Below are 15,727 nucleotides of genomic sequence, written 5' to 3'. Positions count from 1 at the left end.
CTTTTAAAAATTCATAACTTTCTTGTTGTTTGTCCAATATTGTTCAAACCTTCACCTATCAACTTGTCTGATTTTTCTTTTTCTTATAAAAACAAGTTTTTATTTGGGTTGGATTCCCCTTTAAATCGCGGAATGCAGGCGAGACTGCCAGAGGCAGGCGGCGCCCAACTTCTTTTGTAAGAGCGTCATCTTGTGACCAATGATTAATTCGTCCCCGTCGAAGATATGGGCGTGTTCAGGTGCATAGATAGCATGCGGTCATTACGGGGTTCATTATGCCGTTTCAAGTAATAAAATAATAATAATTGGCATTTATATAGCGCTTTATCAATCTACGACTGTTCAAAGCGCTTTACAATTATTATTACCAGGTCGGCACTGGATTCATAGCATTCCAAGCAGCCTGTTAGGCGCAAACTTGCTAAACCAACCCCGGAACCAACCACAATGACGGTTGTGTCCTTACCGGTACCCAATTAGCACCTGGGTGAGAGTGGCAAAGTGTGGATTGACGCCTTGCCAAAGAGCGCTAGGCCATGGTGGGATTCGAACACACTACCCTCTGATTACAAGGCGAGAGTCAGAACCGCTACACCACGGCGCTTCCACAAGTGTCAAGTGTCAAGACCAGTCCACACCAACAGACAAGTGGAATGCCTCTGGCCGTCTCACCTGCATCACGCGGTTCAATATAGCAGCAGTGCTGAATTTGAAAACTACTCTAACTCGCACAAGATGTTCAGTGATACATGGTTACTCTTATGTCCACTTTTTATGAACTAGACCAATAAACTTACAGAGATATGATGGTTATTCAACAAAAAACCTCAACATGGCCAAAGTTCATTGACCTTTGACCTTGGTCATGTGACCTGAAATGCGCGCAGGATGTTCAGTGATACTTGATTACTCTAATGTCCAAGTTTAACGAACTAGACCAATAAACTTTCAAAGTTATAATGGTAATTCAACAGATACCCCCAATTTGGCCAAAGTTCATTGACGCTAAATGACCTTTGACCTTAATCATGAGAGCTGAAACTTGCACAAAATGTTCAGTGATGCTTGATTACTATTATGTCCAACTTTCATGAATCAGATCCATAAACTTTCAAAGTTATGATGGGAATTCAACAGATACCCCCAATGCAATTCGGCCAAAGTTCATTGACCCTAAATGAACTTTGACCTTGGTCATGTGACATAAAACTCATGCAGGATGTTCAGTGATACTTGATTATATGTCCAAGTTTCATGAACTAGGTCCATATATTTTCTATTCTAAGTTATGATGACATTTCAAAAACTTAACCTCATGTTAAGATTTGATGTTGACGCCGCCGCCGCGGCGGCGCGCCGCCGTCGGAAAAGCGGCGCCTTTAATCTCACTCTGCTATGCAGGTGAGACAAAAACTGATTGTAATAAATTACCAAACGAAATCAACGCTAATGATAATCAAATCGAATGTAACATTAGGAAGCTATACTAAGCTTTAAGTTTGCAAGTTTCTAAATGAACCCCCTGAATGAACCACTGTCTAGTATTTTGGTAAATCCAATAAAATGGCCACAAATACCCTTACGAACGCTGTATATTTATTGCTACGTATAAAAATCGTTCGTTCGGCGTTCGTACAAGTACTTTTGACCATAGCATAAGAATTCTCATAACGTTTGAATCAATAAATATTGTCAAATAAATCAAACTCCGCCATGAACTTTCCCCCTTGTCACAATCTTCGCCTTTGTCGGATAGCGGGCGCTATTGATGTTTACACCCTTGAGATATAAACTAGTAATTATCTCTATGGTTTATTCTTACTTACCGATATTAAACCGCTAACTTCCCATTTTCATGCGAGAATTTTATTTTTCAAAGGCAATGCCTGGATTCGAACCCACGAAATTCTTGGACACGATTATTTTGATCAAAAGATCTATAGGTCCAATTTCGTAGAACTTGTTATCGATAACAAATGAGGTTTCTATTGCATAAGGTTATCACAAGTTTTATATAAAAAATTAAACAAGTGGAATGCCTCTGGCCGTCTCACCTGCATCACGCGGTTCAATATAGCAGCAGTGCTGACTTTGAATACTACTCTAACTCGCACAAGATGTTCAGTGATACATGGTTACTCTTATGTCCACTTTTTATGAACTAGACCAATAAACTTACAGAGATATGATGGTTATTCAACAAAAAACCCCAACATGGCCAAAGTTCATTGACCTTACATGACCTTTGACTTTGATCATGTGACCTGAAACTCGAACAGGATGTTCAGTGATACTTGATTACTCTTATGTACAAGTTTCATGAATCAGATCCATAAACTTTCAAAGTTAGGATGGTAATTCAACAGATACACCCAATTCGGTCAAAGTTCATTGACCTTTGACCTTGGTATGTGACCTGAAACGAGCACAGGATGTTCAGTGATACTTGATTACTCTAATGTCCAAGTTTAACGAACTAGACCAATAAACTTTCAAAGTTATGATGGTAATTCAACAGATACCCCCGATTCGGCCAAAGTTCATTGACCCTAAATGACCTTTGACCTTAATCATGAGACCTGAAACTTGCACAGAATGTTCAGTGATGCTTGATTACTATTATGTCCAAGTTTCATGAATCAGATCCATAAACTTTCAAAGTTATGATGGGAATTCAACAGATATCCCCAATTCGGCCAAAGTTCATTGACCCTAAATGACCTTTGACCTTTGTCATGTGACGTGAAACTCATGCAGGATGTTCAGTGATACTTGATTAACATTATGTCCAAATTTCATGAACTAGGTCCATATATTTTCTAAGTTATGATGACATTTCAAAAACTTAACCTCAGGTTAAGATTTCGATGTTGATTCCTCCAACATGGTCTAAGTTCATTGACCCTAAATGACCTTTGACCTTGGTCATGTGACATGAAACTTTAATAGGATGTTCAGTAATACTTGATTAACCTTATGGCCAAGTCTTATTAACTAGGTCCATATACTTTCTAAGTTATGACGTCATTTCAAAAACTTAACCTCAGGTTAAGATTTGATGTTGACGCCGCCGCCGCCGCCGCCGTCGGAAAAGCGGCGCCTATAGTCTCACTTTGCTTCGCAGGTGAGACAAAAAACCCTATTATTCCCCATGACTAACAACTGGAGAATTAACAGCATTCTTATTTTGTGAAGAAACATTCGAGGTGGGTGGGGGTATGCTATTTGAATTTCATTAGCGCATTACTATAGCACTTTGCTTTTTGTTATATCTTACAGATACCATACAGGCTCTGGGTAGGCAATTTTTGGTCCAAGTTGACACGACATTATAAAAAAAGATTCCAAAGAGAAAAAAAATGTGAATAAGGACTAGAACTATACAAATTATAGCCTTTAGACGAGGCCCCGTGTCTGATTTGGCGTGTATTGAAAAAACTGAGCGACTAAGACTGATGAACTCGCATTCGCCCGGGTTTCGCCAGCTCTCTCCTTCGTCTCGTTTCAACCACTGGTGCAAATCCGGTCCGAGCAGTGAGGGGGGGGGGGGGGGGGGGGTGATAGAAATATATTGACATGAAAATTCAAAATTTTGGGGGCATCCCCACCAAGGGCTATGTATACGGGGATAATTATGTAACCGTGTACAAAATATATACTATACATCTTTCAGTTAAAGGCCTATAACGATTTCTTATTGCTGTAAATTGCAATGGTTTTGTTATGATATAAAGTAATAAATTACAGGTACTATCAATATGAGAGAGCGAAGCGAGCGAGCAAATTTTCAGTAATTAGAAGACAGGATGGTGTCCAAAAATCGTCATCACAGGCAATGTATGATTATTTAGGTATGTACTGTAAATGTACATATACCATCCAGGGGCACCGCGAGGCCTTTTACAGGGGGGGGGGGGGGGTGGAGGACCTAATTACCGACAAATATCGGTATCAACCGACGTGAGTCATGGAAGAGTTCCTTATTATCCTCAGTCACCTTTTCATTCGCCATACCCAGTGGCTGATCCAGCTTTCATGAATAGGACCGGGGGGCCGGGGAGGAAAAAATATTTTTATTCACATTTTGCCCGTCGCGGCCGCCAAAATCTGATATTTTTCTTCTCTTTTTTAGGGGTTATTCCTAACTAAATTTCAATTCTTATAGAAACAAGATAAGGTATTTCATGTGGCCTGAATATAAATTGCCATGCGAGCGCGAAGCGCGAGCTGAAATTTTCGATATAGGCCTACAGACCCGAAAAGAAATTTTGAAGCACTGTCCAACATTAACGAAAATTGTGGAGAGGACATGCATGGATCTCACTCAATATACAATGCGAGCGCGAAGCGCGAGCTCGATTGTTTGGGTTAACTTTTATGACAAGACTGAAATATGTTCATCTTTAAAGGGGAAGTTCACCCTGACAAAAAGTTTATTGTAAAAATAGCAGAAAAAATAATTAAAAATATTGCCGAAAGTTTGAGAAAAATTCATCAAATAATTAAAAAGTTATTAGAATTTCAATTATTTGATTTGTGACGTCATATGCGAGCAGTATTCCTACATAGCGAATGGTAAAAAAATCAATGAATTGTCATTTTCTCAGAAAATTGAAAATGGTTTTCACTGTACCTTTTGTATATCAATAGACAAATCATTTCACACCCGATCATGAATAGAAAACAAAATTAAGTCATCAGGAAACATACAAAATTTGAAAATTCATGCATTTATATTACATAACACATGGGGCAGCTGCTCGTTTATGACGTCACAAATCCAAAATTTTGAACTCTAATAACTTTCTTACTCTTTAACGGATTTTCCTCAAACCTTCACCAATATTTTTTACTATTTTTTCTGCTATTTTTACAACAAATTTTTTTCAGGGTGAACTTCCCCTTTAATCAATATTTGGTCCAAAATTAACTAATAACTTAAATGATGGTCCCTGTATAACAACAATGCAATGAAGTATCAGGCAATGTCAATTTTATTTCACATACAGCCTTTTCAATCCTATAACACCAAAAGAAATAATTTTCAATTCAATTCAATTAATTTCAATTCATTTATTTAACCATCATTAGGTACAAACAATCGCACAAATACATACCGATATAGATAATTATATAAATACTAAATATTAAAATAGATTGATGGTTTGGTGACCCCGGAGAAAGCAGAGCTGATAAAAAGGGGCCACCGATTTAAAATGTACACTAAATATATACAATAAATAATGATAATTATACTAAGTACACCAATAGTAACAATTAAGTACACTAAAAATATACAATGGATAATGATAATACACAGGTACACCGATAGTTGACATAGTATAAGCTAAAAAATGACAAAGCTTGTGAACATCATAAACACAAATCTTGTTTCTGGAATAGTGCCAGACTCTTTGAAGATTGCTTCAGTTCGTCCCACTTCGAAGAAATCTTACCTTAACAGTGACATTTTAAACAACTATAGACCGATATAAAATTTGTCATATTTGTCTAAATTGGCAGAACGAGTAGCTTTTTCACGTCTTCGTACTTATCTCATTAAAAACAATCTGGGCTCCGTAACACAAAGATTAGCGATCAATCGCTAAATGAACTGACCAATCAATATCAATGTTACATGCGCATTTGGTTTAAAATACTTACCAGGGACCAATCAGTGCGGTTCTTTCATATTTGCGATTCATCGAAAACCTTTGTTTTACGGAGCCAGATCGATAATCTTCAATCTGCATACCGTTCATATCACAGTGTTGAAACTCTCTTAACCAACCTTGTAGATAATGTCCTTTGTGAAATGGACAAAGGTGACATAGCACTCCTGGTGTTACTTGACATGTCCAGTGCCTTTGACACTATTGATCACTCGATACTTGTGAAGAGACTTTAGTCTCTCGGGGTATCAGGCACTGCGTTACAGTGGTTCACGTCGTACATAGAAAATAGAACACAGTATGTCTTTGTAAATAACTCTAAATCTGACAAGTGTCGCCTCTCTTACGGTGTACCACAAGGCTCTGTTGGTGGTCCACTATTGTTTTCCACATTAACTACCACCAGTATGGTAATTAAGAAGTATAATATTAACTACCATTGCTACGCTAATGACATTCAGCTTTTTGTTTCTGTTCCTTCTAAATTAGAAGTGATAGCCGAAGCACTGAAAAATATTGAAGAATGTATTCAAGATATGAGGCAATGGATGAATTCAAACAGTCTGAAGATCAATGAAAATAAAACGGAATTCATGATTTTGGGCTCCAAGAACTCCTTAATGAAATCAAACCACAATCAGTTGGTTCTGCATGTCATTCACCCAGTCCCAAATGTACGTAACCTAGGTGTTATAGCAACATGACCTTTTCATCACGTTTAGATTTTTGTAATTCTGTTTTCTTCGGACTGCCCAAACACCAACTAGACAGATTACAGTCTCTTCAAAATTCCAGTGCAAGACTTTTTACCTACACACCTAGAATGTCTTCAATCACGCCAATTTTACGTTCTCTTTACTGCATGGTTGCCTGTTAACAGAAGAGTTCATTTTAAGCTCATGTTACTTGTCCATCGAGCCATTCATGGGATGTCGCCATAAAGATATGCTACATCCCTACAATCCAACTCGTACTTTAAGATCTAGAAGTGACAATTTGCTTCTGATTCCTTGTACCCGACATAGGTCCTTTTCACATGCTGCGGCCAAGTTGTGGGATCAACTTCCTCAGTCACTTCGCTCCATTAAAGTGCATGACACATTTAAACTACACCTTAAGACCTATTTGTTTAACCTTTAATACCTTTACATCTAAATCTATATACACTGCATAATTATGTACACATTTTAAGAAATAATTTTGTTTTGTATGCATTTAAAGTACACTCTCTGACCAAGGAGATCTCCTTGCTCTGGCATCACACTCTGGTCTAACTGGCTTCCTATGGGGTCTGCATGGTGCTCCTATTTGCTAGAGCTCCTGTGAGTGTACTGAGCTGACAGGGCTTGCCCCTTAAATTGTCGGTGAACGGTGCAGCAAACACAAGGGCACCAGGCCCCACCAGGATTTAGCTGGGAAGTTCAGTGGCGGTGATGCAGGATGGTACTTGTAGTGATTTAAGACTTCTATTTATCTAAGTACCTGTTTGTAATGTACGTGTATGAAATTTTGTATCCAAAGGAACTGTTGCTGCGCTAGCGCCATGAGCGTCTCTGGACGGTGTGTGCGCCCAATAAGACATCACTATTATTATTATTTGATTATGTACGTTTAAAGGTACTGAAGAATATCATTCATATTTCTTTAGTGCAATATTCAGTTCATCTCTGACTACAGGCATAGTTCCAAATAAATAAAACATTGCCAGAATCATTCCGGTTTTCAAAGTCCACCCCAACAAAAAGTTGACAAAAAAGTTAACTTGAATAAAAAGAGAAAAAAATCCAACAAGCATAACACTAAAAATTTGAAGAAAATTGGATGTACATAAAATAAGAAAGTTATGACATTTTGAAGTTTTGCTTAATTTCACAAAACAGTACAGTTTCGCCTTAAATACCATTTTAATTTCAATTATCGGCACACATATTTGCACTTGAAACGTCCAAATTCAGATGTTTCTGTGTTAATTTTTTAGTTTACCTTATACAGTATTTTTTTTTTCAAACTATATCTTATCTTTCTATTTTTCTGATCTTTCTAGTAAGATTCATTTTATTCCATTATGTTTGATAAATACGTAATTCATGCAACACTTCTGATAGGATATGTTGTAAACGGTTATTGGTGAGTGGGTGGATGACACATGGTATTGGTCACAGATTGTAGTTGTGAATGTAGAACAAAAAGGAGTTTTTGGTCCGATTATGGTTTGTCAGATGGATGATAAATTTCAGTAAAATGGTAAACATCCAATTTGAAAACAAATCACATTTCCATTGTTATTCAAAAGAAGTAAAAAAAAACACCAACGAAAAACACTGTGCATATCCCATAAGTGATTGCATTTTTATGATTTTGAATTCCTAAACGTTCGCAAGGAGGGTACCGGTGCGTATTTGCAAACACTTCTTCAGCTGTTTTAATTTGATCGTTCTTTATACATGCTTAAATGAGAAAACCATGAAATCGTATGCCAATAAAATTGAATTGAATAAGGTATTTGGCCACATAAATGTTGACCTTATATAGGTCATTCAAATAAGTTGCAAATTGAATTGTTGCATCATTAAATCGGTTGAAATTTTGACGAAATTGGACGGGAAAACCTATATTATTGTGACAAATTATCAAATTTAACAAATAGAAATGACTCTTGGGAAATATAAAATCCGTTATGGGCAGAAATGACAACTCGTCTAATGAAAATTTTCCCAAAGTAATGTGAGATGAAGTGGCTAATGGTATAGCTATATTAGAAATTGCTGAAGAGTCAACAAATGTACACCATGATCATGTAGCTTCCACTCTGCTTGGAACCTTTCAATCATCGCCTGTCTCTGAAAGCGATGTGTTGAAAGAGGTTCATAATTTGAAGAATACAAAGTCTGTTGGTCTAGATCGTATTTCAGTGAATATAATCAAAGAATCAATTTCAGTTTTAATTGAACTTTGACTTTCTTGATAAATAAATCTTTATGTGATGGTGTTGTACATACCTGAGAAATGGAAACTAGCAAAAATTGTTCCTATTGACAAAAAAGGTGATAAGTTTGAATTTAACTACGATTCTACCTTGTGTGCCTAAATTAATGGGGAAAAAAATGTGCAGAAGACGGCTTATGTCGAAAGGGTGGGTGCTGTCGCGTTAGGGTGCGTCAACGCGAACGCGAAGATTCGTCCAAAGCCCCCCCCCCCCCCCGGTTTGGCCGAAAGGGTGCGTTGGGAGCGCCACGTCGCGTCGCGTTCACTGGAACGCGCCCTTTCGTCCAAAGCCCCCCGGTTTGGACGAAAGGGTGTGTTTAATAATAATGAATAATTAAATACAAATATTTATAAGAAAGCTGAATATAAGGTATTTTGTCAAACATTGCCAATTTGCACGTAAAATAGTGGATTTTCAATCATTTAAAGCATTGACAATTTGAGGAGAAGAAAGAAAAGTTCAACTAAGAATAATAATAATAATGATAATAATAATGATAATAAAATCAGATACCCACCCTTGCAATAAGCCACTTGGCGTGAAAATTATTATTATTATCATTATTATAAGTATTATTATTATTATTGTTATTATTTTTATTATCATAAGTATTATTATTATTATACCGTGAAACAACACGCACATATTATTATTATTATTATTATACACACAACACGCACACATGCACAACAGATACATCGCACAAAATATACTGAGGCAGGGTCTCAAGTGTAAAATATAGTAAGGTAGGGTCTGAAGAGTTAAACGTTGTGAATGCTGACCCGACATCAATTTTGGCCTTGCCTTTCCAGGACACATCTGCCGTAAGTTTAATAATTTTGGGGACACCAAATATCTCCAGGTATACGAATGTTTTCCTTTGTATTAAATACACACCTGCTAAATATAAAATTGAAGGTAAGTAACTTTTATTTATTTGAAAGAACCTTGAAATCAGTCATAATTTTTACATGTATCAATATTATACCATAAAACATTTCCACCGAAAAAATCCTCATGCAGCATGCCGTCATTGTTTTTTTTTTACCTTAAAAAGAATGTTTGTGCCATATGATGATTTATGTTCCTATGCAAATTTCACATATCACTCGTCTTTTTGTTTGTTCAGCTTTCTTATAAATATTTGTATTTATTTATTCATTATTATTAAACACACCCTTTCGTCCAAACCGGGGGGGGGGGGGGGGGCTTTGGACGAAAGGGCGCGTTCCAGTGAACGCGACGCGACGTGGCGCTCCCAACGCACCCTTTCGGCCAAACCGGGGGGGCTTTGGACGAATCTTCGCGTTCGCGTTGACGCACCCTAACGCGACAGCACCCACCCTTTCGAAATAAGCCGCAGAAGACAATTACTTCGTTATATTCAAACTCATTCTTTAAAGCCCCAGTCACATATAGACCCCGGACCATCCCGGATCTGATCCGGGGTGGCCCGGGGAGAGATCCGTGTTGGCGCCAGGGGCATCCTTGAACGTCCGGGGGGCCAACATGACAATTTTTGACTGTCAAAAAAATCCGGCGTCATCCGTGGACTGCCGGGTTGGCAAAGCCATCCGGGATTGTCCGTGTAGTTGCCGTGTAGGTCCGTGTGGCTGCCGTGTAGGTCCATGTAGCTGCCGTGTAGGTCTGTATGGCTGCCTGGAGTATCCTTGACAGTCCGTGTTCTTTTTTCCCATCAAATCTTTACAACGCTATTTACTTTATGAACTTTTCAGTAGTTGTTAAACAGTAACACATGTTTCATTTATTTATGATTAAATGGATTATTAAATGATTCATGATATTTTCTTACGCTTTGGAGATTGGCCCCAACCTAATATTTGTAAACATAGAGCATGAATGAATAATTCTTTTTCTCTTTTTTTCTCTCTGATATTTACCCCAACTTTTATTATTTCACATTTCATTTTTTAAAAACATGTTATAATGTTATGTACCTGTTACATCGAAATTGTACATTAAGTTTTATACTACTGCCCTGCATCGACAGTTATGCGTCATGACCTGGGCCTATCTTAATTTTTATTATGTTTTCTATTGACTTTGTAAATTTCTTTCCTTTATTGTGATTCCAATAAGTGATATCAAATCAAATCGAAATAAAATTTGTCGTTCAAGATTTAAAGTACTTAACAACTACTGTTAAAACAGTAAACTGTGTTGTATATAAAAACAGCGTTTTTACTGATTAAGGAGGTTTTGAGTTTTTATATCTTTTTTAAAAACAACATAATATAATGTTGCGACAAAGGATGAGAAAAAAAATATCAGTTCATTATTATGAGCAGATATTTGGCTTTGCCAACCCGGCAGTCCACGGTTGACGCCGGATGTTTTTGACAGTCAAAAACTGCCGTGTTGGCCTCCCGGACGTTCAAGGACCAACACGGACCACCCTGGACCTCCAAGGATGCCCAAGGCGCCAACACGGATCTCTCCCCCGGACCCCGGATCAGATCCGGGGTGGTCCGGGGTCTATATGTGACTGGGGCTTTACTTTCTGCATTCCAATCTGGATTCCGTCCGAAACTTTCTACCATTACTGCTCTTGCTAAGGTAACCGATGACTGGTTTCATTCTATGGACAATCACGACAATGGGGAGTATACAGGGTTTTTTTTATAGACCTTCAAAAGGCTTTCGACCTGGTCGATCATGTAATTCTCTTATCCAAACTTAAAATCTCCAAACAAATATCTGCTTGACCAAATTCAAAAATTCAAAATAGAGCTGGAAGAATAATTTTGAAAATTGACCCCTATTAACACACTTCAACCCCTCAAATTCATTCTATTCTGGGTTGGGACACTATTCAAAAGAGACAGTATGCTCACTTGATATTATTCATGTATAAGATAAGTAACAACATGTCAACTGAATATTATGAACAATATGTTTCATACAAAAGCTACTCCTTACCCTCTTAGAAATAAAAAATTCCCAGACCTAGAACCAATAGTTGTAAAAGATCTTTCTCTTACCGAGCTGCTCCTGAATTCAATAGAATCCCTTTGTGCGTACGTAATGTCACCACTTTTAATTCTTTTAAAAATACATTTTGAAATATATCTGTGCTAAATGAAATTAAATCACTGATTTTTTCGGGGGGTGATGAAGGTTATATGATATTTTCTCTGTTTTAATGATTTCACTTTTATGTCAAATGGTCAAATTCCTTTACATAATATGGTAATCATAGCCTTTTTGCAAGTAGACTGCATAGCTTATTCATTTCTTAAAACATTATTCTTTATATACCAACAAATTCAACTTCAAGTAAAACTCTATATGCATTGGTTTGTCATGTCACCAAAGTTTACTAGAATATTAATTGGTTATTGGACATTTCTTTCAAAAAAATATTTGTTTACTTTCACTGCTATTGCGGTTACAATTTACATCAAATAATATTTCACTGTTTGTTTTTATATATTATGTTTTTACTTTGTAAATCTTTCTCAATTCAGCCACTGGCTGCGATGAAATGACAATAAAAACTTCAATTCAATTCAATTTAATGGAAGACCAGCAGCAATGCATTATTGCAGCTGAATATGGACTACCAGCCGTATAATTTACTTTATCCCTTACCTTATATTATTGTTCTTAACATTGACCTCTTCATCTCATGTTATATGTATTGTACTTTGTATTTGTTGTTTTATATACGGAAATAAAACAAACAAACAATGACGTCATCCACTCACTATTTCTTTTGTACACACTAAGAAATAAAGGTTCAAAATTGAACCCCGGGGGGTGCAGTTTTGAACCCGCAGGGTGCAAAAATGAACCCCGCAACCAGGGATTCAATTTTTGAACCCATAGGGTGCTGATTTTGCATCAATCTTTCGGGGTTCAATTTTGAACCTGTATTTCTTAGTGTGAACTTTATTAAATGAAATATGAATCATTCAATTTTCCCCCATTGTCCTGTGAAACAAAGTTTTATTCCTCTCTGAACATGTGGAATTACCATTGTTTCAACATTTTGTGGTTCAGTCAAGTTAGTCCTTATTGTCAAATCTCTAAAAATTGAAATACTGTATGATTAAAACAATAAAATAGAAAAGGAATAGTGACTGAGGGACATCATCGAATCTTTCATTTGCATGTCAATGGGTTGAGCATATATCTAATTTGTGAAAAATAAGCGAAACTTTAAACTCTTTTAAATTTACATCCGATTTTGATGAAATTTTCATTGTTGTTCTTGTTTGATTTTTCTCTATTGATTCATATCAATATTTTTCTGGGGGTAGACTTGACCTTTAGATGTGGTCAAGAGATGTTTTGTCTAATTATCGGCCGATATCCATTTTACCCGTCTTTTTCAAAAAATCTTGAAAGAATAGTTTACAACCGTTCATTTAACTTTCTAAATAAATGCAATATTATCTCTAACTGTTGATAGGGATTTAGACCTAACTGGGCACTCCACAACTGCAGCAATGAAATGCATTTTATATACATGTATAACATAAAAGTTTGAAACTATTGATAAATCGATCGGATTATTTCTAAACCTCAGCATGCAAGGCATTTGACACTCTATAAATCATGACATTTTATTAAGGAAGTTGTATTATTATGGTATTCGCGGAGTCACACTTGAATGGTTCAAAAGTTATTAGATAATAGAATCTAAATATGCACAAATGGATAATACTCAGTCTGACCTTCAATCGCTAAGAGGTGGAGTGTTTTAAGTTTATAGATGGACATCAATTGGCAAGAATTTTTCGTTGCGTTAAATTTGTATCCATGGAATAACCAAATAGTTTGAAATCTGGAGCATATATCTCGTACAATTTTGTAATATATTCCTGTTTAATATTTTTGTAATACTTATCAAACAATGTTTTCTCAGTGTGACTCTTGTTCTTCGTTGACTCCATGAAGCGTCCGCGTTGGTCGATCTTCAAGAGTCTTAAGATGTTTTCCGAGTCTTCTTTTCCACTCTCCAATTTACCGATATAATCATACCGAATGTTACATGGAAAAATCATTTGATAGCTAGGCCTCCAATGATGATCCACGTTACCCCCTTCCTTTCTTTCTGTAATAAACCGTAGGAATTCCTCAAACGTGACGCCTACTCCAGATGCAAGTTCCAACGAGGTCGGGTTTTTCCGGTACATCTTGAGGATCCTGCTCCCGACACGAGGTTGGTAATAAGTATTTTTCTCCTCAAGTTTGTTTCTGTATGCCGATAAAACCCGAGAAAGGGGATCCCGAACGAAGATAAACGTGGTATAATTGCGCAGACGATACTCTATTTCCGCGGGACTGTATTGGTTAAGTGTCTTCAAACTGGGATCAGTATGGACAGTTTGAATTGGTACTTCATCCACACTTTTGAATTTTCCATTCAGGACGAGAAAAACACTTTTCCAATGAGTAGAAGCCACCTTACAGATGCTGCAGTACATCATCTTGTACGTATCATCAACAATGTAGTATCGGAGTAGCCCTTTCTGGTTGTGTATAACATTGGTAAGGTCCGATTTTAATGACGGGTTCAAGTCGCACTCTTTCTTCAGAAGTTGTTTCCGCAAGGATTGTGTTTCGAACCAGGAACTTCCAGGTGAAGTGTTTGCTCCGTCTGTTGCACCTTTTCGTATCTGGAATTCAAAGAAAATGCTCAATAGGTTTTTTCTTTATGAGGGGTAGTAAAGTGTTTTCGTCAACGTGGCCGTCCGACAACTGGGTCATTTCTTGCTAATGAGAACTCCTTTATTGCAGCTTGTAAAACAAATTGGAACGATTTTCTTCCTCCACTTGGCAAAATATAAATGCAAGATAGTGACAAACGGAGATAGATGATATGGTTACTCTAAAAACAACAAAATAATGAAAGTATTATGAATGGTAGGAAGGCCGCCTTATATGGCCCTGTGAAGTGGGGGTACTGAAGCACCCCTATAATATTTCGTGGGGGTGCTGCGTGTGTTTATTTTTCTAGGAAGCACCCCCTGCACTTCTGTAAGGTGTGCCAAAATTGAGAAATGTAACCAATATGATCTCCATTTGTAGTGACCTCACCCCTTTTTTTTGCTTGTCAAATTTATCGGGATCAAAATCACCTTTATTTTGTAGTGAAATAACCCCCGTTTTGCATGCCAAATTTAAATCAGTACCCCCTGTAAAAAAAATCGTTCCCAGGGCACTGCTGTCTGAGCCAATCTCCGAACATACAAAGCAAACCACGTAATAATTTGATAAAATTCAAACCATCGAAGTTTTCTGCAAGAAAATATGGCAAGCTATTAGATAAACACATCAAAACAACCTCCATCCCCAACTATATATTAAATGTTTTCAATCCAACAAAGAGAAAAAAAAAATCATCTTTAAATAAGGGGGAATTCGCGCGATCCCCAGATATGACCTGGCCTGACATACTCACCTCTGCGGGTAAATGGTTTCTAGATTTTTCGTGAACTACGTGCCGTAAAGTGGCATCATCCCCCTCCTCATGACCGGCTAACATAGCTAAGAAACAAAGAAAAGAGGGACTCATTATTGCATCCCAGTGTTATAGGGGGTAGGAAATGACACCAAATAAAAGGTCAAGTCCACCCCGGAAAAATGTCGATTTGGATCAATAGAGAAAAATCAAACAAGAATAACGTTGAAAATTTCATCAAAATCGGATGTAAAATAAGAAAGTTATGACATTTTAAAGTTTCGCTTATTTTTTACAAAACAGTTATATATGCACAACTCGGCAACACAATGAGAGAGTCGATGATGTCCTTCACTCACTATTTCTTTTGTTTTTTATTGTTTGAATTGTACAATGTTTCCATTTTTACAGATTTGACAATAAGGACCAGTTTTACTGAACCATAAAATGTCAGAACAATTGTAATTCCACATGTTCTTTTCACCTTCCAATGAGGAGAAAATTAAAATATTTCGTATAATAAAATACAAACGAAATTGTGAGTGACGTCATTAGCCCTCTCATTTACCGACCAGGATGAGCATATAACTGTTTTATGAAATTTAATAAAAAAAAACAAGATGTCATTACTTTCCTATT

General features: G+C 36.9%; 1 protein-coding gene across 1 annotated transcript; it reads right to left on the bottom strand.

Annotated features, from left to right (window-relative positions):
- Nucleotides 1-13,403: 13,403 nt before the first annotated feature.
- LOC121432145 (carbohydrate sulfotransferase 11-like) lies at nt 13,404-15,172 on the bottom strand. Its single transcript, XM_041630001.1, has 2 exons — nt 15,089-15,172; nt 13,404-14,303 (listed from the first exon to the last, which is right to left on the bottom strand). Exons 1-2 carry the CDS (start codon nt 15,170-15,172, stop codon nt 13,404-13,406), a joined length of 984 nt encoding a protein of 327 aa, XP_041485935.1.
- Nucleotides 15,173-15,727: the final 555 nt, after the last annotated feature.

The sequence above is a fragment of the Lytechinus variegatus genome, chromosome 18 (genome assembly GCF_018143015.1).
Source record: "Lytechinus variegatus isolate NC3 chromosome 18, Lvar_3.0, whole genome shotgun sequence".
In the NCBI taxonomy this organism is placed as follows: Eukaryota; Metazoa; Echinodermata; class Echinoidea; order Temnopleuroida; family Toxopneustidae; genus Lytechinus; species Lytechinus variegatus.
This window is presented reverse-complemented; position numbering and strand designations above follow the sequence as displayed.

Excerpts from the sequence above, each read along its gene's own strand:
- LOC121432145 (XM_041630001.1), bottom strand. The coding sequence starts at position 15,172 with ATGTTAGCCGGTCATGAGGAGGGGGATGATGCCACTTTACGGCACGTA. Across the intron at positions 14,304-15,088 it reads GAAACCATTTACCCGCAGAG|ATACGAAAAGGTGCAACAGA; the intron begins GTGAGTATGTCA and ends TTTGAATTCCAG.